The 27,421-nt window shown below is 45.2% G+C and overlaps 1 protein-coding gene across 5 annotated transcripts in view; it reads right to left on the bottom strand.

Annotated features, from left to right (window-relative positions):
• Positions 1-27,421, bottom strand: part of kalrna (kalirin RhoGEF kinase a) — a 139,491-nt gene that overhangs the window by 14,214 nt on the left and 97,856 nt on the right. For 2 of the 5 annotated variants that reach the window (XM_033986554.2, XM_055230871.1), the window contains 4 exons: positions 16,872-16,950; positions 15,920-16,084; positions 551-778; positions 404-474 (listed from right to left, as the gene is read on the bottom strand). In XM_033986554.2, the coding sequence (XP_033842445.1) occupies positions 404-474; positions 551-778; positions 15,920-16,084; positions 16,872-16,950 (543 nt within the window). Of the gene's footprint in view, positions 1-403; positions 475-550; positions 779-11,172; positions 11,321-15,919; positions 16,085-16,871; positions 16,951-26,938; positions 27,030-27,421 lie in introns of those variants that run through there. The other 3 variants (XM_055230872.1, XM_055230869.1, XM_055230870.1) reach the window with 3 other exon arrangements.

Below are 27,421 nucleotides of genomic sequence, written 5' to 3'. Positions count from 1 at the left end.
AATAAAGTAACTCAACACAAACTTCGGATTGAATCACTAACGAGCGATGACGCGAGCGTAATGTTCTTGAACTTGTCCTATGTGTAAATGAATTCTTCAGCTGTGTTTTAGCTGAACATATGATCATTAACCCAGTGTTACCTCGGTCGTAACTGTCATCAGACTTCAAATGATTCACTGATAACGGCTGAGTAAAAAGTATGCTAATGCTGAGTCAATTCGCTCTCGATCGTAAAAATACATTTAAAAATTTGAACATTAACAAGTTTTGAAAATCATCGAAGCCTTGATTTTCTGAGTAGTTGCTTCTAACTACTTCAAGCTTTGAACAAAGAAAACACGGCCTTTTTCCCTGAGGCTGATTTTTTGAAAGCTCTCATTCATCTCGAGTGCGTCTGCTTACCTCATCGATGATGTCATCCTGCAGAGTGATATTCTGTCTGTGCTCGAAGCCCTCATTACCGATGCCTGCGCCTAGAACATAAAGTGTGCATTAGGGTGACGCAGCAGACGGAAAAATATGGTCCTCCGTGTTAGGGTTAGTCCTCACCCGTCTTCTTCTGTTTGTTGTTGGGCAGTTTCTTCACAGAGCTGCTGCTGAGGCGTCGTACTGGACTCAGCCATTTCTTCAGAGTGTTTCCTGAGCGCTTGGGCCCCGGTCCGGCCGGAGAGCTGCTGGAGTGTAGACCCGAGTGCAGACCCGAGTGCAGGGAGCTGAGGGAGGGCTGAGGCTGCAGGTTGGCCACAGACTCTGACTTCCCATCGGATGGATAGTTTTCTGAAAGATGAAATGTAAATACCAAATAAGTTTTTTTTTATTCTTCTGGTTTTAATATGAAAAAATATTCAGTTATTACATGTCATAGAACAACAACATTGGCATTTTAATGCAACTATCCTCAGCGCTCACTTGACATTTACAGTTTGAATCCGAAGCTCAAACCCACGACAATCACAAAGAAACGTCTGCCATCCACCACGCCATCCACCTTTATTCATCAAACTGCAGTGTTTTACATAAACTATAACATTTACACTTTTGTAATTTAAGAATTATTTTAATGGGAATCTTTACGTTTGTTTTTTATCTTGAGTCTGGACAATGTGAATCTGCACAAAAATAAAACCCTGAAAAGCCAAACAGCAGATATTTATTCCACTGGTCCAATACAAAGGGCGTGTTCATATGTTCAACCGGTCTGTGCTTTTTGTTTTTAACTTGTACTGTACAGTGTCTTTGGGTGTTTAAAAAAGGCGCTTAAAATAAAATGAAATGTATTATTCTCTTATGATTATTTGCCTCTGTTGACAGATCAGTGTGTGTCTTATCTGAACAGCCCTAGTGTGTGAAAGGACAAACAGGAGTCATGAGTTGGCATGTGGTGCATCAGCTGCGCTCAGATGAACCTGGGAGCTACACATCGTGGCGTCTGTGGCTTTAAATTTGTGTTTTAGATGAGGAATCAAAGGTCAAAGTTCAAATGGCTCTGCAGGGGTGCACCACAACCCTTTTCTCAATATGTTTTTATTACTATGAAGGTCCAGACTGTGATAATTAGGCCTCTCAAATGTAAGTTAATGTGTCATCACTGATCTTAAGAGCCAAGATGGTCTCCCATAAAAGAACTCATTATCTGGAGAGAAGATGAAAGGTTACTCCCATCTGCTGCATTCAAGACGTCCTTTTCAATTATTACAAAAGACACAAATGCAAAAACAAAATGGCAGCAGACCTCCAGTCGAATCAGCTTCACACTGACAACAATGTAAATGCTTTTGTCCTGTTTTGGTTCTGAGCATCAGAATAATAGTTTTTGAAATGAAATGCGAGGTCATTCACTTTGGACCATGTGACTTTTGTTCTGTGGCTCTTATCAGCTGCACAGATAAGTCCTGACCACAAGCCAAGGACGGGCTGGGTTTCAAACTTTTTCAGTCTCATGACACAGAATTCAAACACAATATGACAAATATGAGGAGTCAGAAGAACAGTGATCATGAGAACATGACGAACCATTTGAAAAACATGACGCCTCGACAAACACCAAACGTGTAATCGGCCAAACGTCTTTGGTCAGACATTTTTTATGAGTGGTCAGCGTCAAAGCAAACAGATGTGGAAATGAGTGAAATGTGTATAAAAAGTGTTTCACGTGATCTGTGAGGTCAGCGAGTTTGGCCTCATGTGCAACTCTGAGGAAACTAATGTCCTCATATGAACAGTGAGGCCGAAAGGTCAAAGGTTACAGAGATGGACCTCATATGTGAGGGGGTCAAAGGTTACAGAGAGGGACAGGTGCTCGGAGGTCCTCCCCTTGAGGTGCTGCAACGTGACCTCATCATCTCATGAAGAAGGAGCAGTGACATCAGAGGAAATACTTTTACACAGTACACCTTTAACTCTAAAGTACAGGTGCACAGTACACCTTTAACTCTAAGTACAGGTGCACAGTACACCTTTAACTCTAAGTACAGGTGCACAGTACACCTTTAACTCTAAGTACAGGTGCACAGTACACCTTTAACTCTAAAGTACAGGTGCACAGTACACCTTTAACTCTAAAGTGCAGGTGCACAGTACACCTTTAACTCTAAAGTACAGGTGCACAGTACACCTTTAACTCTAAGTACAGGTGCACAGTACACCTTTAACTCTAAAGTACAGGTGCACAGTACACCTTTAACTCTAAAGTACAGGTGCACAGTACACCTTTAACTCTAAAGTGCAGGTGCACAGTACACCTTTAACTCTAAAGTGCAGGTGCACAGTACACCTTTAACTCTAAAGTACAGGTGCACAGTACACCTTTAACTCTAAGTACAGGTGCACAGTACACCTTTAACTCTAAAGTACAGGTGCACAGTACACCTTTAACTCTAAAGTACAGGTGCACAGTACACCTTTAACTCTAAAGTACAGGTGCACAGTACACATTTAACTCTAAAGTACAGGTGCACAGTACACCTTTAACTCTAAGTACAGGTGCACAGTACACCTTTAACTCTAAAGTACAGGTGCACAGTACACCTTTAACTCTAAAGTACAGGTGCACAGTACACCTTTAACTCTAAAGTACAGGTGCACAGTACACCTTTAACTCTAAAGTACAGGTGCACAGTACACCTTTAACTCTAAAGTACAGGTGCACAGTACACCTTTAACTCTAAAGTACAGGTGCACAGTACACCTTTAACTCTAAAGTGCAGGTGCACAGTACACCTTTAACTCTAAGTACAGGTGCACAGTACACCTTTAACTCTAAAGTACAGGTGCACAGTACACCTTTAACTCTAAAGTACAGGTGCACAGTACACCTTTAACTCTAAAGTACAGGTGCACAGTACACCTTTAACTCTAAAGTACAGGTGCACAGTACACCTTTAACTCTAAAGTACAGGTGCACAGTACACCTTTAACTCTAAAGTGCAGGTGCACAGTACACCTTTAACTCTAAAGTGCAGGTGCACAGTACACCTTTAACTCTAAAGTACAGGTGCACAGTACACCTTTAACTCTAAGTACAGGTGCACAGTACACCTTTAACTCTAAAGTACAGGTGCACAGTACACCTTTAACTCTAAAGTACAGGTGCACAGTACACCTTTAACTCTAAAGTGCAGGTGCACAGTACACCTTTAACTCTAAAGTACAGGTGCACAGTACACCTTTAACTCTAAAGTACAGGTGCACAGTACACCTTTAACTCTAAAGTACAGGTGCACAGTACACCTTTAACTCTAAGTACAGGTGCACAGTACACCTTTAACTCTAAAGTACAGGTGCACAGTACACCTTTAACTCTAAAGTGCAGGTGCACATGGCAGTTACATGTGGCCTGTTGATACGGGGAGGGTGACATGATGTGCACTGATTAAAATGTAAACCTGTTGATATAAAATATATATACAATACAATAGATAATCGATAAAAACTGAGAGTTTGGAGCCGATTCTTTAAAAATACTGAATCTTTTCCCTTTAAAAAAGAGATGCCACAGTCAGCACTATTAGCACTCTGAGATTTCTCTGAAATGTAAAGTGCAATACAAATAAAATGTATTATTATTATTACTATTACAACAGGAAGTACCTCTACGTCTGAGGTTTGTTTTTCATTATTGCTACAAATCAACAAAACTATTGCACATTCCAATCTTATCTTAAGATTCAGCTCAATTCAAGTTTATTTCTGTATCACAATTTATAACTTCAGATGAACCAAAGAGCTTCATATAAAAGTCAAAAAACAAACATAAGATAACACAATAAAAGAACAATAAAACACCTGTATGTGCTGTGTAGTGTTAAGTACCAGAGAGAAGAGGTGGGTTTCAGAGTGGTCTCTGTTAAACACTGAGGAGGAAGCCCACGATAAATAAATACATAATTAATAAATACATATTTTAGTTGTACAGGAACACTCAAAATATGAAACAGCTTTTGTAAATACACTGCAAAGACCATGAAGTTTTACTGTTATGTCAACTCTTTGTGAAAGCGCTGGAGAAAGTCTAATGTGTAACATAAGTCTGTGTTTTATAATCCAGTTTCAGTCTGAGGACGCTGAAGTCAGGTGAGACCCAACAAGGAGCTTTTGTTGTTCTGAAGATAGAGTGTGCACTGTTCAAGTCCACATCACTCAGTATCTTTAATCACACACTCAAGTGACGAGTATGCACTACACCGACACACACGACACACAAGAAACAACGAGCATTCAACACACCGACACACACGACACACAACGAGCATTCACCGACACACACGACACGCAAGAAACAACGAGCATTCACCACACACCGACACACATGACACACAACGAGCATTCAACACACACCGACACACACGACACACAACGAGCATTCAACACACACCGACACACAAGAAACAACGAGCATTCAACACACACCGACACACAAGAAACACAACGAGCATTCAACGACACACCAACACACAAGAAACAACGAGCATTCAACACACACCGACACACACACTGCCCACTTTGTTCAGCTCCACAAATATAAGGAAATAATGTACCACATATGCTCAAAGGTTAAAGGGATAAACATCACAAAAATACAACAGGTTTGAGAGGAAGAGGAGTCTAAGACACTGAGGAAGAGGAGTCTAAGACACTGAGGAAGAGGAGTCTAAGACACTGAGGAAGAGGAGTCCAAGACACTGAGGAAGAGGAGTCCAAGACACTGAGGAAGAGGAGTCTAAGACACTGAGGAAGGTGTTCAAGGATATGTTTGGTCTAACACGCACAGAGACTTATAGAAATTCAACAACATGAGGATCTGCGAGGACAGCACAGGACAACCTGACCCTGAACACGCCATCTACACACCACACCATGACCCTGAACACACCATCTACATGGCACACCATGACCCTGAACACACCATCTACATGGCACACCATGACCCTGAACATGCCACCTACACGCCATACCATGACCCTGAACACACCATCTACACAACACACCATGACCCTGAACACACCATCTACACAACACACCATGACCCTGAACACACCATCTACACAACACACCATGACCCTGAACACACCATCTACACAACACACCATGACCCTGAACACACCATCTACACAACACACCATGACCCTGAACACACCATCTACACAACACACCATGACCCTGAACACACCATCTACACAACACACCATGACACTGAACACACCATCTACATGGCACACCATGACACTGAACATGGCATCAACATGACCCTGAACATACCCCAACTACCATGATCCCAAACATGCATTAACATGATCATGAACACGCCATCAACACGCCATTGTGACTCTGAACACGCCATTGTGACTCTGAACATGCTATCAACACATCATCATGTGACCCTGGACACGCCATCAACACGTCATCACTGTGACCCTGGACACGCCATCAACACGTCATCACTGTGACCCTGGACACGCCATCAACATGATCCTGAATATGCATCAACATGACCACAGAACATTTATATTACTAAGTAGTAAGCACATTTGTATTAAAAATAAGTACATTTGTTTTAACAATGTGTACATTTATATAAAAAATAAGTAAACTTATATTAATAAGTACATATAACATACATTTGTATTAATAAATACATTTGTACTAATAAATACATTTATATTAAGTAGATTCATTTACATTAACAGTGAGCACACTCATGTGTTTTAGTAGATCATTACCTCAGTTCAAACTCAGTCTAATCTCTAATCGTCCACGGCTCTGCTCCGTTCTCTTTGTGTATTATCGTCCTGACATTAATCTGGGACGGTCACATTCTGCTCTGACTCTGACTCCTGAGTCTTTAAAACTTTACAAACTCACACTCACTGAACGTGTCGCAGATGGAAACAGAACCAAACCTCAGTGTTTCTGGACAGTGACATTAGAAAAAGCCTCTTAGTCGTATATTTATCCTGTTTACAGCTGCTCATGCACCTGTCACTGAACCAGATGCACTTTTTATCTGAAAATCATTTTGGTGCAGTTACCCGTTTGTCATGATGGAGAGGACTAACACTAAGACTATGCCGTGTGTGGAACATTCACGGCAAAACAACAACTCCAACTAGCGCCCCCTTAAGGTAGAACAGTCTCTATACAGTTGAGTCTGGGTCGTTCCAGGGCATCAGGGCTAATGAGAGAGATTGGACTAAGGGTTCCCTCCATTATAAGAGCTGGCACCGGGTCAGAGCAGTTTCCTGTCCATCGTCTAAAGAGACACAGAATCACTTTACTCTCCCCACAGACAAACACTCTGCAGACGTCTGAAACATTCACAGAGTATTCTGAGAGCGTTTGAGCGTCAGGGCCACGATGAACGTAAGACTCAGTTTGACTCAGGTCCTGACCTGTCAACCCTTAAATAAACAAAAGAATCTGATAAACCAGTTTGATCATTGCATCACGACCAGCTCTGTTAGCTTCTGTTGTTAAAGAAATGTGAGTCTCAATGTTCTGCTTAAATTTAAACAAAACATAAAGACTCAGACAAACTATCAGGTTAATGATTCAAAGTTTATTTACTCAAACATTATGTAAGAAAAGTGTAAAGAAAACAGTGTTGGACTGTTCAAACTAATGGAAAATGGAAAAGTGCAAATACAAAATGATTCAAACTTTTGTGAAACTGTTGGTATCAGGTGAGATTTAAATACCAGTCGGACCAGTCCACCCACATGCAAATGAACAACTGAAAACGCTAACTGTTTCTCCTGAAAGAACATTAACGACACCGAAGGGTCAGAGTCTATTTTTACAACTTCACATACAAATTCCACATGTAAAAGTGACACAGACGCAGGAACAGCAACAACAGTACAAACAAAAACAACAACAGTAACAACAGAAACAGCAAGAACAACAGAAACAGCAAAAACAACAACAGCAACAACAACAGAAACAGCAACAACAACAGAAACAGCAAAAAACAACAACAGTAACAACAACAGAAACAGCAACAGTAACAACAGAAACAGCAAAAAACAACAACAGTAACAACAACAGAAACAGCAAAAAACAACAACAGTAACAACAGAAACAGCAAAAAACAACAACAGTAACAACAACAGTAACAACAACAGAAACAGCAAAAAACAACAACAGTAACAACAGAAACAACAACAGAAACAGCAAAAAACAACAACAGTAACAACAACAGAAACAGCAAAAAACAACAGCAACAACAACAGAAACAGCAAAAAACAACAACAGTAACAACAGAAACAGCAAAAAACAGTAACAGAAACAACAGTAACAGAAACAGCAAAAACAGAAACAGCAAAAACAACAGTAACAACAGAAACAGCAAAAAACAACAACAGTAACAACAACAGAAACAGCAAAAAACAACAACAGTAACAACAGAAACAGCAAAAAACAACAACAGTAACAACAACAGTAACAACAACAGAAACAGCAAAAAACAACAACAGTAACAACAGAAACAACAACAGAAACAGCAAAAAACAACAACAGTAACAACAGAAACAGCAAAAAACAACAGCAACAACAACAGAAACAGCAAAAAACAACAACAGTAACAACAGAAACAGCAAAAAACAGTAACAGAAACAACAGAAACAGCAAAAACAACAGCAACAACAACAGAAACAGCAAAAAACAACAACAGTAACAACAGAAACAGCAAAAAACAGTAACAGAAACAACAGTAACAGAAACAGCAAAAACAGAAACAGCAAAAACAACAACAGTAACAACAGAAACAGCAAAAACAACAACAGTAACAACAGAAACAGCAAAAACAACAGTAACAACAACAACAACAACAGAAACAGCAAAAACAACAGAAACAGCAACAACAGAAACAGTAACAACAACAGAAACTGCAAAAACAAAAGTAACAGTACCAATAACAGCAACAACAGTAACAACAAAAACAACAGCAACAGTAAAAACAACAACAGTAACAGCAACAGTAATAACAGAAACAACAGTAACAACAGTAAAAACAACAGTAAAAACAACAGCAACAGTAATAACAGAAACAACAACAGTAACAACAGTAATAACAGAAACAACAACAGTAACAACAACAGTAATAACAGAAACAACAACAGGAACAACAGTAACAACAACAGAAAAACAATAACAGTAACAACAGTAATAACAGTAAAGAGACAATGGAGACAGAACACATCAGCCAATCATAGAACACAACTACTACTTCAAAATACCTTTACATTAGTTAGTCTGTTTAGTTACTCTGCGCGTCGTTTGGTTACTCTGCGCGTCGTTTGGTTACTCTGTACGTCGCTTACTCTGCGCGTCCTTCAGTTACTCTGCGCGTCGTTCAGTTACTCTGCGCGTCGTTCAGTTACTCTGCGCGTCGTTCAGTTACTCTGCGCGTCGTTCAGTTACTCTGCGCGTCGTTCAGTTACTCTGCGCGTCGTTCAGTTACTCTGCGCGTCGTTCAGTTACTCTGCGCGTCGTTCAGTTACTCTGCGCGTCGTTCAGTTACTCTGCGCGTCGTTCAGTTACTCTGCGCGTCGTTCAGTTACTCTGCGCGTCGTTCAGTTACTCTGCGCGTCGTTCAGTTACTCTGCGCGTCGTTCAGTTACTCTGCGCGTCGTTCAGTTACTCTGCGCGTCGTTCAGTTACTCTGCGCGTCCTTTAGTTACTCTGCGCGTCCTTTAGTTACTCTGCGCGTCCTTTAGTTACTCTGCGCGTCCTTTAGTTACTCTGCGCGTCCTTTAGTTACTCTGCGCGTCCTTTAGTTACTCTGCGCGTCCTTTAGTTACTCTGCGCGTCGTTCAGTTACTCTGCGCGTCCTTTAGTTACTCTGCGCGTCCTTTAGTTACTCTGTGCGTCGTTCAGTGGTAGATTTTGAGAGAAATCGTGGTACTCCGTGACACGGCGCAGGTCTGAGCTCAGGTCCAGACTCTGGTTTTATTTTCTCACCAAAGTAAAACTGAATTTTATTTTTTACACTTTTAATTTAAAATGGGTCAAATTTAATAAATGAACAAAAGTAAACACAGGTTTAATAATAAACAGCAGAGTTTGGAGGGTTGGACTTTTATTGTGAGTTGTGTTGAGTTGTGTCACACCTACATGTTCAGAGTGTTAGTCATGTGTCCAATACACACCCAGTAACACACACACATACACACAGACACACAGAGACAGAGACACAGAGAAACACACATACACACACAGACAGACAGAGACAGAGAAACACACATACACACAGAGACACACACACACACCAACCCACGCAGACATACACACACAGATAAACACACAGAGTCACACACAGCCACACATACAGAGACACAGAGAGACGCACACAGAGATACACACATACACCAACCCACGCAGACATACACACACAGATAAACACAGAGAGACGCACACAGAGATACACACATACACACGGAGAGACAGACACAGAGACACAGAAACACACACACACAGACACAAACACACACAGACATACACACACAGATAAATACAGAGACACACACAGCCACACATACAGACAGAGAGACGCACACAGAGAAACACACATACACACACAGACAGACAGAGACACAGAAACACACATACACAGAGACACACACACACACCGACACACAGACAGAGACACACACACATACACACACAAACCCACCCCGACATACACACAGATAAATACACAGAGTCACACACAGCCACACATACAGAGACAGAGAGACGCACACAGAGATACACACATACACACGCAGAGACAGACACAGACAGAGACACAGAAACACACATACACACACACACACCCATACACAGAGACACACAGACAGAGACACAAACACACAGACATACACAGTCACACACAGCCACACATACACATACACAGACACAGAGACACACAAATACACACAGACACACACATACACAGAGAGACACACAGACACACACACACACACACACCCACACAGAGACACACACACACAGACAGAGACACACAAACAGCAGCTCACTGCACAAACGCCACAAGAATGAGCCAAACGAATCGGATTTTACACAAAGATCCAAAGTGTGCGTCCTCCGTGTGTGTGACTTTACACAAAGATCCAAAGTGTGCGTCCTCCGTGTGTGTGACTTTACACAAAGATCCAAAGTGTGCGTCCTCCGTGTGTGTGACTTTACACAAAGATCCAAAGTGTGCGTCCTCCGTGTGTGTGACTTTACACAAAGATCCAAAGTGTGCGTCCTTCGTGTGTGTGACTTCTACAGCCACGGTTCATTGTTCCATTTTAAACACTTTCTACTGAACGTTGTAAACAAATAAACAAGTTACAGCACTTCCCTCGTCCTGCAGACTGTCACTGAAGTGTGCACACAAGCCTTTAAACAGAAGAACCACACACAACACGAGCTACACAACAGGACACACAACTGAAGCCTTTAAACAGCAGAGCCACACAGAATGATGAACATGTCTTATAATGTAACTAATAAAATGTGTGTGTTTAATGTGTGTCGCCTGCAGAGGGAAAGGAGCAGCAGCTAAATCTGGTACAATTCATCTTTTGTTAGATTAATGAATTTGTACATGGTCCCTGACAAATATAGAATAAAGAAAGAACCCAAGCTACAGATCAGAACACTCACAGATCTTATAGTTTTTGTCCCACCTGAGCTGTTGTAGCAGCAGCAGCGCGACAGGATCCAGTCTCTGCAACGCCAACTTCCCTTCATCTCGTCCAGTCTTAGAAACACAGCTCATTTACCTCCATTTCCAACACAAACTCCTCAAAACACAAAAATGTGGACGCACACAAGCTCCAGTTCCACACAAATGATCGATTGAGTGGAACAGAGTGAGAGCAGAGTGTAGAGAGAGGAGTGGTGCAGAAGGGACAGAGGACAGAGGGGGAGGAGCCTCGTACTCTGCTCTGACTTTCTCAGACAAACAAGTTCACTGATCCTGAACAGAAACTGGGTCCCAACTAGAACACAGACCCAGAGTGAGAGGAGAGGAGGAGGGAAGAAAGGAGAGAAGGAGGGAAGAAAGGAGAGGAGAGGAGCAGGGAAGAAAGGAGAGGAGAGGAGGAGGGAAGGAGGGAAGAAAGGAGAGAAGGAGGAGAGGGAGAGAAAGAGAGGGACTGCTGACAGAATGGGATGATACTGAAAGGACCCACCTCCATGATGCTCTTTTCAAACATGGAATCAACACTTCCAGAATATTAAAACTACAATCACTAAATCTGCAAAACACATTCAAACTGTCAGCCATTTGACTCCTCACTGTTGTATCGTTCATCACAGTTATGATCATCGTCATATGTCAGGATGCCCTCAGAGTTTAATCAAATGGATTAAAATCAGACTCAAGGGTAATATTTATTTACAGAGTGTGTTAAAGTAGTGCGCCTCTGCAGACACCGACAGTGTTTGTTCCTTTTTCCGTTTGTGGTTTAGATTATGGTCTTCAGCTCATTATCTCAAAATTATCTCAAATCTTAAGAATTCTGTCATGAGTTTGTAGTTGTTCTTAGAAAACATTTGTCACTAAACAGTAAAAACATTGTGTAGTATAATTCATATTTGCAGTTAGCTCCATTTGGGCCAATGTCATTCAGATAATTATAAATATAAATTATCCGGATTATCCTGTCGTTCCTGCAGTGTCCCATTTATCCAGACATGACACCAAACTGAACAACAAGACTGTTACCAAGGTCTTTTCACACAAACTGCACCATCGCACAACTTCAGACCAAAGCTTTAGTGACGGAACGTTTAAACGAGATATATATATATATATATATATATATATATACTCCATATATGTATATATCTGTATACATGTACACACTGAACAGACAGCAGAGATACTGAAGACCTACTTTCACAGTCACAAGACGCAGAGGAGGGAGACGAGGACGATGTGGGGCGGCTCAGAAAACTCCAGATACAAAATGGAGTTCAAATATTGTGTTGTATTTTAAATGTCAGGGTTAAATTAACGATAAATGTGTTTAGAGCTAAAAAAAAAAAAAAAAAAGTTCATACAAAATAAAAGTGAATCCAGATCACTGCTGAGATACAAGACTGAAGGTGAACACAATCTTCACAAATGGAAAACTTTATGTTTCTTGGTTCCTCCGTTTTGGTTCATAAATGTTTATCCAACAACCAGAATCAAGTAAACAAATCAAGGTCAAAGGTCAAAGTGAATCAGAGCGTTTTAAGAAGAGCTGTAAAAACAGGTCCAGAAGACGCCTGTGTCACACGCAGCTCAGTCCAGTGTAGGACCCTCTGAGCCGAGACGAGGAGACGAGGAGCAAGGAGATGTGGAGACGAGGAGCGAGGAGTCGTGGAGACGAGGAGCGAGGAGACGTGGAGAGGAGGAGCGAGGAGACGTGGAGAGGAGGAGCGAGGAGACGTGGAGACGAGGAGACATGGAGCAAGGAGACATGGAGACGAGGAGCGAGGAGACGAGGAGCCGAGGACACGAGGAGCAAGGAGATGTGGAGACGAGGAGCGAGGAGTCGTGGAGACGAGGAGACGAGGAGCAAGGAGACGAGGAGACGAGGAGACGAGGAGACGTGGAGACGAGGAGCAAGAAGACAAGGACCTGGACCCTCTGAGCTGAGGTCTGTGGCTCCCTCAGGAGAAGCTGCAGTGAAGGATTCAAACACTTAAAGAAGCTCAAATGGCTCAAGTGAAGATGAACCCAGGTCACGTTGTTCTTATTGTTCACGTTGTTCTTGTTCTTCTTGTTGTTCACGCTGCTCTTGTTCTCATTTTTCTTGTCGTTCACGTTGTTCACGTTGTTCTTGTTGTTCACGTTCACGTCACATTAAAATGAGGCTGTTTGGTGTAAACACCCAGCTGGGAGTTAATTATGTATTTATTATCTTTAATAATTATGTATTTAGTCCATCCATCCATTTTCTTCCGCTTTATACAGGGCCGGGTCGCGGAGGCAGCAGTTTCAGCAAAGAAGCCCAAACTTCCCTCTCCACACACACTTCCTCCAGCTCTTCAGGGAGAATCTAGAGCCGTTCCCAGGCCAGCTGAGAGACATAGTCCCTCCACCGTGTCCTGGGTCTTCCCCGGGGCCTCCTCCCGGTGGGATGTGCCCAGAACACCTCCCTAGGGAGGCGTCCAGGAGGCATCCGGAATAGATGCCACCTCAACTGGGTCCTCTCGACGTGTAGGAGCAGCGGCTCTACTCCGAGCTCCTCCCGTGTGACCGAGCTCCTCACCCTATCCCTAAGGGTGCGCCCGGCCACTCTGCGGAGGAAGCCCATTTCAGCCGCTTGTATCCGCGACCTTGTCCTTTCGGTCATTACCCAAAGCTCATGACCATAGGTGAGGGCAGGAACGTAGATTGAGGTAAATCGAGAGCTTTGCCTTTGGACTCAGCTCCTTCTTCACCACAACGGACCGATACAGCGACCGCATCACTGCACCGATCCGACTGTCAATCTCCCGCTCCATCCTTCCCTCACTCGTGAACAAGACCCCGAGATACTTGAACTCCTCCTCTTGAGGCAGAGACTCACCACCCACCCGGAGAGAGCAAACCACCTTTTTCCGGTCGAGAACCATGGCCTCGGATTTGGAGGAACTGATTCTCATCCTTGCCGCTTCACACTCGGCTGCAAACCGCCTGCAAACCCGGCATGTATGTATTTATTATCTTTAATCATTGTGTATTTATTATGTATTTAGGCCCATCTGGGTCTTTTTATCTTTATTCTGTTTAAAGTCTAAAGGCTCCAGCCTCATGTGAAGCTCAGGCAGAATTTGCATCTGACAAACACAGAGTCACAGCAAACAAATGAGCTGATGTACAGCAGAGTCTGTGGCTCCACCCACAGGGAGCAGCTCCACCCCCACAGGAAGCAGCTCCACCCCCACAGGGAGCAGCTCCACCCCCACAGGGAGCAGCTCCACCCCCACAGGGAGCAGCTCCACCCACACAGGGAGCAGCTCCACCCCCACAGGGAGCAGCTCCACCCACACAGGGAGCAGCTCCACCCACACACAGCAGCAGTCTCAGGTCTAATCCGTGTGCGTGTGGAGGGAGCAGGGTTTTCCTCATGGACTCATGCCCAATAAATAAATGTAAGAAAATGTAAGATATTTCAACTCAAAGCAGTGAGGGCTGATAAAAAGGTTCAATTTGTACATTAATATGACAATTTAAAGCACTTTATATTTTGTATATGTTTTCAGAATGTATTCCTTCATGAAAAGGATCAGAAGTGTCATAAAAAATAAACAATACTTTAGCTCCCCCTATGTGTCCCTCAGTCATCCAAGTCTGATCCATTGTAAAAGAAATTCAAAGCTGAAAAAAGCTTTTAGAGTGAAGACGGCTGCTCATCCAAGACGTTTCTTCAGTTCTGGTCAGATCACTGCTGGACACTGATCTGGTCAGATCACTGCTGGACACTTGTATCATAATCACTCAGGAGCCTGACCGATTCTGCTGAGTCTGTCTCAGGCACAGCTCACACTGAGTGTAGCTCATTAGACCGAAGCTTCAAACAGAAACTAAAGAAACAGGTGTGTTAGCTTCAGTGTCGTTAGCTTCAGTGTCGTCGGCTTCAGTGTCGTCGGCTTCAGCGTCGTTAGCTCCTCCTTCACACAGATATAAAGCAGTGTCCAGCAGGAATCTGACCAGAACTGAAGAGACTTGGACGAGCAGACAAACGTCTTCACTCAAACATTTTTGTCCAGTGACAGATTTGATTTTTTCTTTTACTTTTCATTTTCTATAATTTTATTTGCTGCTGCCAACCTGTTAAAAAGAACGTGACTCAGGGACATGAGGCATTCAGTCAACACTGAACCACGCATATGTGTGTGTGTGAGCATGTGAGTGTGCATGTGAGTGTGAGCATGTGAGGGTGTGAGTGTGCATGTGTGTGTGTGCATGTGTGAGTGTGCATGTGTGTGTGTGTGAGCATGTGAGAGTGTGCATGTGTGTGTGTGTGAGCATGTGGGGGTGCATGTGTGTGTGTGTGAGCATGTGAGTGTGCATATGTGTGTGTGTGAGCATGTGAGTGTGCATATGTGTGTGTGTGAGCATGTGAGTGTGCATATGTGTGTGTGTGAGCATGTGAGTGTGCATATGTGTGTGTGTGAGCGTGTGAGTGTGCATATGTGTGTGTGTGAGCGTGTGAGTGTGCATATGTGTGTGTGTGAGTGTGCATATGTGTGTGTGTGAGCGTGTGTGTGTGCATATGTGTGTGTGTGAGCGTGTGTGTGTGTGTGAGACTGTATGTGTCAGTGTGCATAAGTCTGAACAAAGGTAAAACTCCGTTGTAATGACGACACCTCACCAGCAGAGGTCACTACAGGTGGAAAACACAGTCGACCTTGGCTCTGGACCAAACGCCTCTTGTCAGGAGTGAGCCGTACCTTTCCCTGAGAAGAAGCAGTCCATCTCCACGCTGGAGCGCGAGTGCGACACGCAGAGGGCGGAGCTCGGCACCAGTCCCTCCTGAGGCGGGCTGCGCTCCGTCGTCCTGACCAAACACCAGCCTGGACGCTCACTGGGACGCTCCAACAGCTCCACGGTCTGACCTGCACACACGGGGTTAATACAGTGAACATGCACAGGTGAGAGGGAGGACAAGTGAGAGGGGGGACAAGTGAGAGGGAGGACAGGTGAGAGGGAGGACAGGTGACAGGTGAGAGGGAGGACAGGTGAGAGGGAGGACAGGTGACAGGTGAGAGGGAGGACAGGTGAGAGGGAGGACAGGTGAGAGGGAGGACAGGTGAGAGGGAGGACAGGTGAGAGGGAGGACAGGTGAGAGGGAGGACAAGTGAGAGGGAGGACAGGTGAGGGAGGACAGGTGAGAGAGGACAGGTGAGAGGGAGGACAGGTGACAGGTGAGAGGGAGGACAGGTGAGAGGGAGGACAGGTGACAGGTGAGAGGGAGGACAGGTGACAGGTGAGAGGGAGGACAGGTGAGGGAGGACAGGTGAGAGGGAGGACAGGTGAGAGGGAGGACAGGTGACAGGTGAGAGGGAGGACAGGTGAGGGAGGACAGGTGAGAGGGAGGACAGGTGACAGGTGAGAGGGAGGACAGGTGAGAGGGAGGACAGGTGAGAGGGAGGACAGGTGACAGGTGAGAGGGAGGACAGGTGAGAGGGAGGACAGGTGAGAGGGAGGACAGGTGAGAGGGAGGACAGGTGAGAGGGAGGACAGGTGAGAGGGAGGACAGGTGAGAGGGAGGACAGGTGAGAGGGAGGACAGGTGACAGGTGAGAGGGAGGACAGGTGAGAGGGAGGACAGGTGAGAGGGAGGACAGGTGAGAGGGAGGACAGGTGAGAGGGAGGACAGGTGAGAGGGAGGAGGTGGACCTACCTGTGCTCACAGACATCTCTGAGCTGCATCCGGCCGTAAAGTCCTGAAGAACCACTGTCAACTCACAGCCTCCAGAGAGCTGCAACACACAGCATTTAAAATCATTTTACACTGCCATGTTCAAATGTGTTACTACAGAAACACTGAAGGAAGGAGGAGGAGGAACAGGAGGAGGAGGAGCAGGAGGAGCAGCAAGAGGAGAAGGAGCAGGAGGAGTAGTATTTGTCATTTTTAAAACAGCCACACGAGGGCGACACTGTGTCCAGAGTCTGGACCCTGATTTAAAACACGTCTTTAACGTCATGTTCAGACTTTAAACTGGACACTGCCCCTTTAAAAACACAAATATTAAAACATTTAAAAATGTGTAGACAGAGGTCAGAGGTCACAGAGGTCACAGAGGTCACAAGATGTGAACAGAAAACACAAAGGTTCCTGAAACCTGTTTATTGTCAAAACACACACACCTGTCTGACAGGACGCACCTGTCTGTCTCACAGAACGCACCTGTCTGACAGAACGCACCTGTCTGTCTCACAGAACGCACCTGTCTGACAGAACGCACCTGTCTGTCTCACAGAACGCACCTGTCTGACAGAACGCACCTGTCTGTCTGTCTGACAGAACGCACCTGTCTGTCTGTCTGACAGAACGCACCTGTCTGTCTGTCTGTCTGACAGAACGCACCTGTCTAACTCCTCTCCTCTTTTCCAGTCAAAGCAGCGTTTACTGTAGAGCAGCTTTACTCCGACAGTTTTATAAGGGCTAAAGTTGCCCACAACAATGTTATAATTTAAGTGTAAACCTCAAAGTTGTGTAAACAGTAAAGTTCCTAAAATAACTCTCGTTTAAAGCCGTGTTTCCAGTCGTCTTCTTGGAAAATGTCAGTGTGCGTAAGCAGACACTTTTAGACCGGCTGAAGGTCGCCTAGCAACAAAGACCCTGTTTCTGCACAGTCCAGGTGACTTTATACCTGACAGATGGTCGACCGCTCGCACACGCACAAGTATATACACACATACACAAATATATACACACATATACATGCACACACACATTTACACACACAACAAAGACCCTGTTTCTGCACCGTCCAGGTGACTTTATACCTGACGCATGGTCCACCGCTCACACACATGTGTGTGTATATATATATATATATATATATATATATATATATATATATATATATATATATATATATACACATATACACACACACACACACCCCTACCCATACACAGATACACACACACACACACACACACACACACACACACACACACACACACACACATATATACACATAAGGCCTCCCTCTGAAACAAGGGACCAGTCCCAAGATCATTCTGAGATTTGCACTGCAAACAAAGCTGAAGTTAAAACTGGGGTGTTCAGGCGTGTTCAGGCGTGTTCAGGGGTGTTCAGGGGTGTTCAGGGGTGTTCAGGGGTGTTCAGGGGTGTTCAGGGGTGTTCAGGGGTGTTCAGGGGTGTTCAGGCGTGTTCAGGCGTGTTCAGGGGTGTTCAGGGGTGTTCAGGGGTGTTCAGGGGTGTTCAGGGGTGTTCAGGGGTGTTCAGGGGTGTTCAGGGGTGTTCAGGGGTGTTCAGGGGTGTTCAGGGGTGTTCAGGGGTGTTCAGGGGTGTTCAGGGGTGTAAGAACAAACGCAGAGACTCGAGAGGAAAGAAACTGAACAAACAGATCCAGGATGAACTGTACAGTAATGATCAGACTTAAGTCAAATTAATGACAAAGAAATCCTCCTTTGAACAAAACTGGTGAAAATTTTCAGTCTGGTTTTAACTCCGAGCACAGAACTGAAACAGCTCTTTCAAAAGTTTTCAATGACCAGGAAATCTGCCGTTCTTTTGCCGTTCGATTAATCTGCTGCTTATCATCCTTCTGTCCTGGAGACACATGTGGCCATTAAGGGTACTGCACTCTGTTGGTTTCAATCCTGTCACACTGGAGTGTTTCTGTGAGTCTGGGACAGTACTGCTCGTGTGTGTCTTATAGTACGGTGTGCCCCAGGGGTCTACATTAGGACCACTTTAGAAAGCACAACGTAGCATTTCAATGTTTTCAAGATGAGATTCAAATATATGTGTGTCCACAGTCAGAGCAGGACAGTCTCAGGGATGTGTCCACAGTCAGAGCAGGACAGTCTCAGGGATGTGTCCACAGTCAGAGCAGGACAGTCTCAGGGATGTGTCCACAGTCAGTCTCTGGTCACGTCCCTGAGACTGTCCTACAATGTTCCCTCTAATTTTTCACGAGTCTGAGCAAACACACAAACTCCCTGGTCCCATGGACCACTGTGGTCATCAGACGTGCGCGCTGTGGTCATCAGACGTGCGCGCTGTGGTCATCAGACGTGCGCACTGTGGTCATCAGACGTGCGCGCTGTGGTCATGCTGCATCACATCCATCCAAGTTAAATGGTTTATTAAAAGAATCAAATTACCACATTTACATTTCTGTTATAAGATTTTTAATTAAGTGCTTTAGCCACTTAAACAATGATAATGACAAAAGTCTTGCTCATGACCTGTGTAGTGTGTTAATGCTATTGGAAGTATAAATATTTAATTTTAACTATGGCAAAACATGAACTTCAACCAAACCAAGACAACTGTAAACTCCAATGTTCAAAACACACGTAACATTTTTATGATAAAGCTCTGACTTGTATCATGAGTATAAGTATAAGTATATAAGTATATATAAGTATAATCCATTGTGTGAAGCTTTTGCTGTGACTGAGTGAGATTGTCCTACTGTGTCTGGGACACAGTCCAGACTCTTTTTCAGTTTATGACACGATCATTTGATTTTTACAACAATAAACTAGTGACAGTCAACGACCAACACACACACTACTGTACATTTATATATCAAAACACAATATATAATGTGTATTTGTATATAAAATATATTCAAAACGAGTGGTATGGGTCAAAATAAATATATATTTACAAACCACACACTGCAAACAGTGAACAAACACACACACTTCAAAATGTAAACAAACACACACTGGAAACTAAGAACACACTGTCCATGATTGTACAGTGAGACACTCATTCTGCTACAGTGGCTCAGTGATTAGAAGTTGGAGGATCGAGTCCTGCTCGGACCAACTTCTGTCATTGTGTCCTTAGGCAAGACACTTCACCCAAGTGGTGTGTGCGTGATGATTGGTGGTGGTCGGGGGGGCACAGATTGGCATTAGCTAATGCTAATGATTACACATGATATGTTTGACCCACACTTAAGTCAATAGCAGAATAATCCACGCTGCTTACCGACCAGGGACATCCAGTCCATCAGCACATCAGGTCCTCTGCTCCCGAGTCCATCATGAGATCTTCACTCAGTTCCATGAACCGCTCCGGGTCCAGATGCCTCTAGTTTAACTTGTACAAACATCCACAGTGTCCTCGGTCGTGTACGTCCTTTGTTTTATCCGTTTCGTCATGTTTAAAACGCAAAACTGCCACAAAACAGTGCGTAACAGTGCACCCGAGGGCGGGCCGTCGGAGCGTTAAGGGGTTAAACACTTAGCATCATTAACGAGTTTTCACCCCACATCGGTCACATCGGCTAAAACTCTGGCAGCGGCGCATGAGGAGCCTGTCAATGGCGTGGATAAACCGCAGATCCGTATGTGAATCACATAATTGTCTGGAGCAGCTCGTCCCCGGTCACACTCACTGACTCACACTGAAAAATAGCGCAGAATGAATTGTTGTGTTTTATTTTGTATTTTATTGTGTATTTTATTTTCAATTCTGGTTTGATTTTTTTGGTGCGCAGCACAGATTTTCTGTGCGCGGAGACCGTGTCAGCAGTGCGCAATTGTGCACGTGCGGCGCGCAGGGAACAGTGGATGTGACCACAGTCAGTCTCTGTGGTCACATCCCTGAGACTGTCCTACAGTCAGAGCAGGACTGTCTCCTCTGTCCTCTTGGGCCTGACAGTGTGAGGTCCTCCACACACTTTTAATCCATGTGTTTGTAATGCGACGTCTGGATTATTGTAATAGTTTGTGGGGCTGGACCAGGGGTCCCCACAGCGTCACTGAATGTCCAGGACACTGAATGTCCAGGACACTGAATGTCAAACACTAAGACATGAGACACATCAGGTCTGTGCAGCTCTGGCTCCTGTTTCATGAGGTCCACTCAAAATGTTCTTGATTGTGTTTTAATGTGGTCACTATGTCCAGTCTGTCTCTATGTGTCCAGTCTGTATGTGTCCAGTCTCTATGTGTCCTCTTTATCTGAGGGAGTCACTGCAGTCCTATACTCCACCCAGAGGTCAGAGGTCAGCTGACCAGCTCCTGCTGCTGTGCCCAAAGCCTCAAGACCAGAGACAGAGCCCAGACCATGGAACAGCGCCCTCTGTCTGTCAGATCCTCTCAGTGTTTAACAGTTTAAAACTAGACTGAAAACCCACAACTACACACACGCACACATACACACACATATACAGATGTACACACAGACACACACTCATATACACACACATATACAGATGTACACACACGCATACACACACATATACAGATGTACACACAGACACACACTCATATACACACACACATACAGATGTACACACAGACACACACTCATATACACACGCATACACACACCCCTACAGATGTACACACAGACACACACACACTCTTAGTATTGTTGGTTATGTGCATTTGTGTGTATCTCAGGCCTATCGTGCTCGTGTCGTGTGGACTGGAGTCACAAAAATGAAAACTTGAAAATAAGTGATGAAGATTAAACTGAAACATGAATCACTCCAGATGCACCTTCAAAGAGTGAACGGTGAGGAAACAACAAAAACAAGATTAAAGCTCTGAAGTCCATTTTGTATCAAAGAGAAAGAGACGCCACAAACAACGTGAAGCCAAACTAAAGTATGTCTGTTCTACAGAGAAAGTGTGAGGTCAAAGTTCAACGTGAACCTGAGCCACGGCACACCAAAGTCTGAACATGAGGAGTTTTTGACCAGAGGAGGGTCTGACCAGAGGAGGGTTTGACCAGAGGAGGGTTTGACCATGAGGAGGGTCTGACCAGAGGAGGGTTTGACCAGAGGAGGGTTTGACCATGAGGAGGGTTTGACCAGAGGAGGGTTTGACCATGAGGAGGGTTTGACCATGAGGAGGGTTTGAACATGAGGAGGGTTTGAACATGAGGAGGGTTTGACCATGAGGAGGGTTTGACCATGAGGAGGGTTTGACCAGAGGAGGGTTTGACCATGAGGAGGGTTTGACCATGAGGAGGGTTTGACCAGAGGAGGGTTTGACCATGAGGAGGGTTTGAAGTTCGTTTCCAGATGAGGTTGCGCTGAATTGTTCCTAAAACAGCTACAGAAACATTCTTGGGAAAATCACGTTTGAGTTTTATGAGCGAGAGCTGCTCCTCAGAAAACTCACGGGTCAGTCCTGTGGTCTGCTCCGGTCATATGACCATAGAACGCACAAACACAAACACACAAATATACACGCACACACACAAAGAGAAGTACTAAGGGAGAACTAAGGGAGTAGTACTGGAGTAGTACTGAGGGAGTACTGGGGGAGTACTTAGGGAGCACCAAGGAACTCAAACTCCGCCCCCTGCAGGTGTGTCTGATGCACATCCTAAAACTCAGATTCAAAGATCCAACCTTTGACCTCCGTCTGGGTGGACGCCATGGGAGACGTTTGTTTTCTACACATTCACCTGCGGGGCCCATGTGACTCGAGCCGCTGCTGTTCTACTGAATCTGATCGGACAGAGTTTTTAGACAAAACATTTTAGACAAACTCCTTTTACACCAACTTCACAGACGACACTGAGAAAAAAAAAACTTAACTGTGTGGGACGTGTGAGTTTAGACCTAAAAACACTGGATTTTTTATCTCGAATTTTGCTTCAAAGCTGCATAAGAACCAAGTGAACCTCAAATGAAATGAGCCACTGATCACTGTAGATAAAACAAAACGTTTAACCATAAAAATATATATGTGAAACACACAAGTACAACACAAAGTCACACCGGTAAAAATCTGAAACACTCCAGAATCGGCCCATTATTTTTACTGAAAATACTTTTTAAAAGTTTCATATCAGCTGAGAGCTCAGTGAATGATGATTTCCTCCCGTCATATGACTCTAGTGATGAATGAAATTATCTTCAGCGTCGATGGAAAATATGCAATTGTTACGGCTCATATAAGCAGCCTCTAGGTCACAGTGCGGCTCCGGCGGCTCCGGCCTGAACGTGGAGCGTTCAGCCAGAAGGACTGAGCAAAAAGATCCATATAGTGAACTAGACACAGTATCGATATCAGGGTCTGCGGTATCGATATCGACATACGTACTTTTGTAAATTTTACTAAATTATTTTGTGACAGTGCTACAGTGTGTGTCTCTGTGCCTGTTTCTCTGTGTCTTCTTGTCTTTGTCTCTCCGCCTCCATATCTCTCTGCATGTCCCTGTTTTCCCATCTCCCCGTCTCCCTGTCTCCCCCCGCCTCTCTGTCTCCCCCCGCCTCTCTGTCTCCCTGTCTCCCCCCGCCTCTCTGTCTCCCCCCGCCTCTCTGTCTCCCTGTCTCCCCCCGCCTCTCTGTCTCCCTGTCTCCCCCCGCCTCTCTGTCTCCCTGTCTCCCCCCGCCTCTGTCTCCCCCCGCCTCTCTGTCTCCCCCCGCCTCTCTGTCTCCCCCCGTCTCCCCCCGTCTCTCCCATGTCTCTGTCTCCCCCTGTCTCTCCCTCCATCTCCCCCTGTCCCTGTGTCTCTGTCTCCCTCTGTCTCCCCCTGTCCCTCTGTCTCTCCCTCCATCTCCCCCTGTCCCTGTGTCTCTGTCTCCCTCTGTCTCCCCCTGTCCCTGTGTCTCTGTCTCCCTCTGTCTCCCCCTGTCCCTCTGTCTCTGTCTCCCTCTGTCTCCCCCTGTCCCTGTGTCCCTGTGTCTCTCTGTCTCCCCGTCTCTCCCATGTTGACAGGGGGCGACAGTGGCTCAGTGGTTGAGTGTTTGTCCCAACCCGAAGGTCAGAGGATCGAGTCCCGCTCGGACCAAGTTCTGTCGTTGTGTCCTTAGGCAAGACACTTCACCTACATTGTAGTATGAAAGTGGTGTGTGCTCGAACGATAGGTGGTGGTCGGAGGGGCCGATGGTGCAGATTGGCAGCCTCACTTCCGTCAGTCTGCCCCAGGGCAGCTGTGGCTACAATAGTATCTGACCATCACCAAGTGAAATGAATGAATCATGACTCTAGTGTAGAGGCTTTGACAAAGCTAATTACAAGTGTAAGACATTATGTCCCCCCCTGTCCCCGTGTCTCTCTCTGTCCCCCCCGTCCCCGTGTCTCTCTCTGTCCCCCCCTGTCCCCGTGTCTCTCTCTGTCCCCCCCTGTCCCCGTGTCTCTCTCTGTGTTTAAATGGTGTATTTCAGATTCATTTGCTGTGGTTTAATAAAACTGTGTCACATGATGTTCTGAGTCTTTACAGTTAAAACGTCTTTGTGCATTTAAATGTGGAGCTCGTACAAACTTCACGAACGAACACTGACCAGTTTTGATCCAGAAAAAAATAAAAATAAACATTTTTGACACAAAATCAAAACACTCCTGAATAATGGAATAAGAGTAGTGAGGAACATATGTAGCTTTACATAACCGCATCTCATCTTCTCCTCGACAGACTCGACACAGTCCGCAGAGCGAGACTCGGCACCGTCCCGCAGAGCGAGACTCGACACAGTCCGCAGAGCGAGACTCGACACAGTCCGCAGAGCGAGACTCGGCACCGACTCGGCACCGACTCGGCACAGACCCGGCACAGACCCGGCACAGAGCGAGACCCGGCACAGAGCGAGACCCGGCACAGAGCGAGACCCGGCACAGAGCGAGACCCGGCACAGAGCGAGACTCCGCACAGAGCGAGACTCCGCACAGAGCGAGACTCCGCACAGAGCGAGACTCCTGAGTCGATGGCAGTTCTGTCAGTATTTGGAGAGGTGAGGGGCCTAGTTTTACATTTTCTCACAAAACATTTCCAAATAATGTCTCGATTTCAACCCCAAACCAAACGTAGCCCCGTGTCTGTCTCTCTGTTTTTCTCTCTCTCTCTGTCTCTCTCTCTGTCTGCCTCTCTCTCTGTCTGTCTCTCCATCTCTGTTTTTCTCTGTCTCTCTCTGTCTGTTTTTCTCTCTGTTTTTCTGTCTCTCTCCTTCTCTCTCTGTCTGCCTCTCTATCCGTTTTTCTGTCTCTGTCTCTCTCCCTCTCTCTCTCTCTCTCTGTCTGCCTCTGTCTCTCTGTTTTTCTCTCTGTCTGTCTGCCTCTCTGTTTTTCTCTCTGTCTGCCTCTGTCTCTCTGTTTTTCTCTCTGTCTGTCTGCCTCTCTGTTTTTCTCTCTGTCTGTCTGCCTCTCTGTTTTTCTCTCTGTCTGTCTGCCTCTCTGTTTTTCTCTCTGTCTGTCTGCCTCTCTGTTTTTCTCTCTGTCTGTCTGCCTCTCTGTTTTTCTCTCTGTCTGCCTCTCTGTTTTTCTCTCTGTCTGCCTCTCTGTTTTTCTCTCTGTCTGTCTGCCTCTCTGTTTTTCTCTCTGTCTGTCTGCCTCTCTGTTTTTCTCTCTGTCTGTCTGCCTCTCTGTTTTTCTCTCCGTCCGTCTGCCTCTCTGTTTTTCTCTCCGTCCGTCTGCCTCTCTGTTTTTCTCTCCGTCTGCCTCTGTTTTTCTCTCCGTCTGCCTCTCTGTTTTTCTCTCCGTCTGCCTCTCTGTTTTTCTCTCCGTCTGCCTCTCTGTTTTTCTCTCTGTCTGCCTCTGTTTTTCTCTCTGTCTGCCTCTGTTTTTCTCTCTGTCTCTCTCCCTCTGTTTTTCTCTGTCTCTCTCTCTGTCTGTTTTTCTGTCTCTCTCTCTGTCTGTTTTTCTGTCTCTCTCTCTGTCTGTTTTTCTGTCTCTCTCTCTGTCTGCCTCTGTGTTTTTCTCTCTGTCTCTCTCCCTCTCTATTTTTCTCTGTCTCTCTCCCTCTCTGTCTGCCTCTCTCCCCCTCTCTCTCTCTCTCTCTCTCTCACTCTCTCTCTCTCTCTCACTCTCTCTCTCTCTCTCACTCTCTCTCTCTCTCTCACTCTCTCTCTCTCTCTCACTCTCTCTCTCTCTCTCACTCTCTCTCTCTCTCTCACTCTCTCTCTCTCTCTCACTCTCTCTCTCTCTCTCACTCTCTCTCTCTCTCTCACTCTCTCTCTCTCTCTCACTCTCTCTCTCTCTCTCACTCTCTCTCTCTCTCTCACTCTCTCTCTCTCTCTCACTCTCTCTCTCTCTCTCACTCTCTCTCTCTCTCTCACTCTCTCTCTCTCTCTCACTCTCTCTCTCTCTCACTCTCTCTCTCTCTCTCACTCTCTCTCTCTCTCCCTCTGTCTCTCTCTCTCTCCCTCTGTCTCTCTCTCTCTCCCTCTGTCTCTCTCTCTCCCCCTCTTTCTGTCTCTCTCTCTGTCTGCCTGTCTCTCTCACTGTTTAACCATTAATCTTCCTGCAGCTTAACAGGAGCTGAGTGAACGTCAACACAAAACAAACGAGCTGCGTCTGAGTCAGTGACTGAAGAAATGGAACCAGGCGAAGACAAAGTTTTTGAAACTAAAACTGAAATATACGAGGACAGAGTCTGAAATAAAACTGCCGGTCCAAACACTTAAACACTTGTATAAACAAAACCACTTTTGCGAAATGGAACCAGCTCAAACCACTGCCCGAGTTACACTTTAATCAAGTTTCATAGAAGCGAAGTTAACAAAGAAACAAGGACGTGCATTCAGAGCCGCACTGAACGGCACACGACACGTTTCTCAGTATCAAGACTCAACTTTCGTCCAATCAGAAGCCACAGCATTTTGTACTTTAACTTGTAGATAAAAAGGAAACTGCTCCAGGAGCCGTGCACCGCTTCAGCAAAACAAGCAAAGAGCAAAGGTACAAAGGCAGACAGTTAAAGTCAGCACCCTGTCAACACTACTACTGCAAATACTACTACTACTACTACTACTAGTGCAGGCGTTAGCTTGGTGGCTAATGCTGAGTACTCACACGGCTGCTCTCTTTGAACAGTTTAAAGTTCATCCACTTGGACATGTCGTCTGATCCTCAGTGTCCCTCTCAGTCTCTGCCTCCGACTGACAACTCCCTGGTGTGTGCGCCAGTCACACACACGCACACACGCACGCACACACAGGCACACACAGGCACACACAAGCACACACAGGCACACACGAGCACACACAGACACACACAGGCACACACACACACGCCCTCACTCTCTCCACTCTCTGAACAAACAGCCTCAGTTTTGTGTTGCATGGGTACAGTGTGTTTAGTAGTTAGTGTGTAGTGTGTGGTGTGTGTGTGTGTGTGTGTGGTGTGTGTGGTGTGTGTGGGGTGTGTGTGTGTGTGTGTATAAGGCACGAGTCCAATCAGCTGTGGAGGAAGAACTACTTCATGATGTTACTCAAGAAAAACTACCACATAAAAAATTCTACTTAAGTAAAAGTATTTAAATATCTGTTTAAAAAT

Source organism: Periophthalmus magnuspinnatus, chromosome 21, assembly GCF_009829125.3.
Source record: "Periophthalmus magnuspinnatus isolate fPerMag1 chromosome 21, fPerMag1.2.pri, whole genome shotgun sequence".
In the NCBI taxonomy this organism is placed as follows: domain Eukaryota; kingdom Metazoa; phylum Chordata; class Actinopteri; order Gobiiformes; family Gobiidae; genus Periophthalmus; species Periophthalmus magnuspinnatus.
The sequence above is the reverse complement of the archived record's forward strand: the minus strand, read 5'-3'. Positions and strand labels throughout refer to the sequence as shown.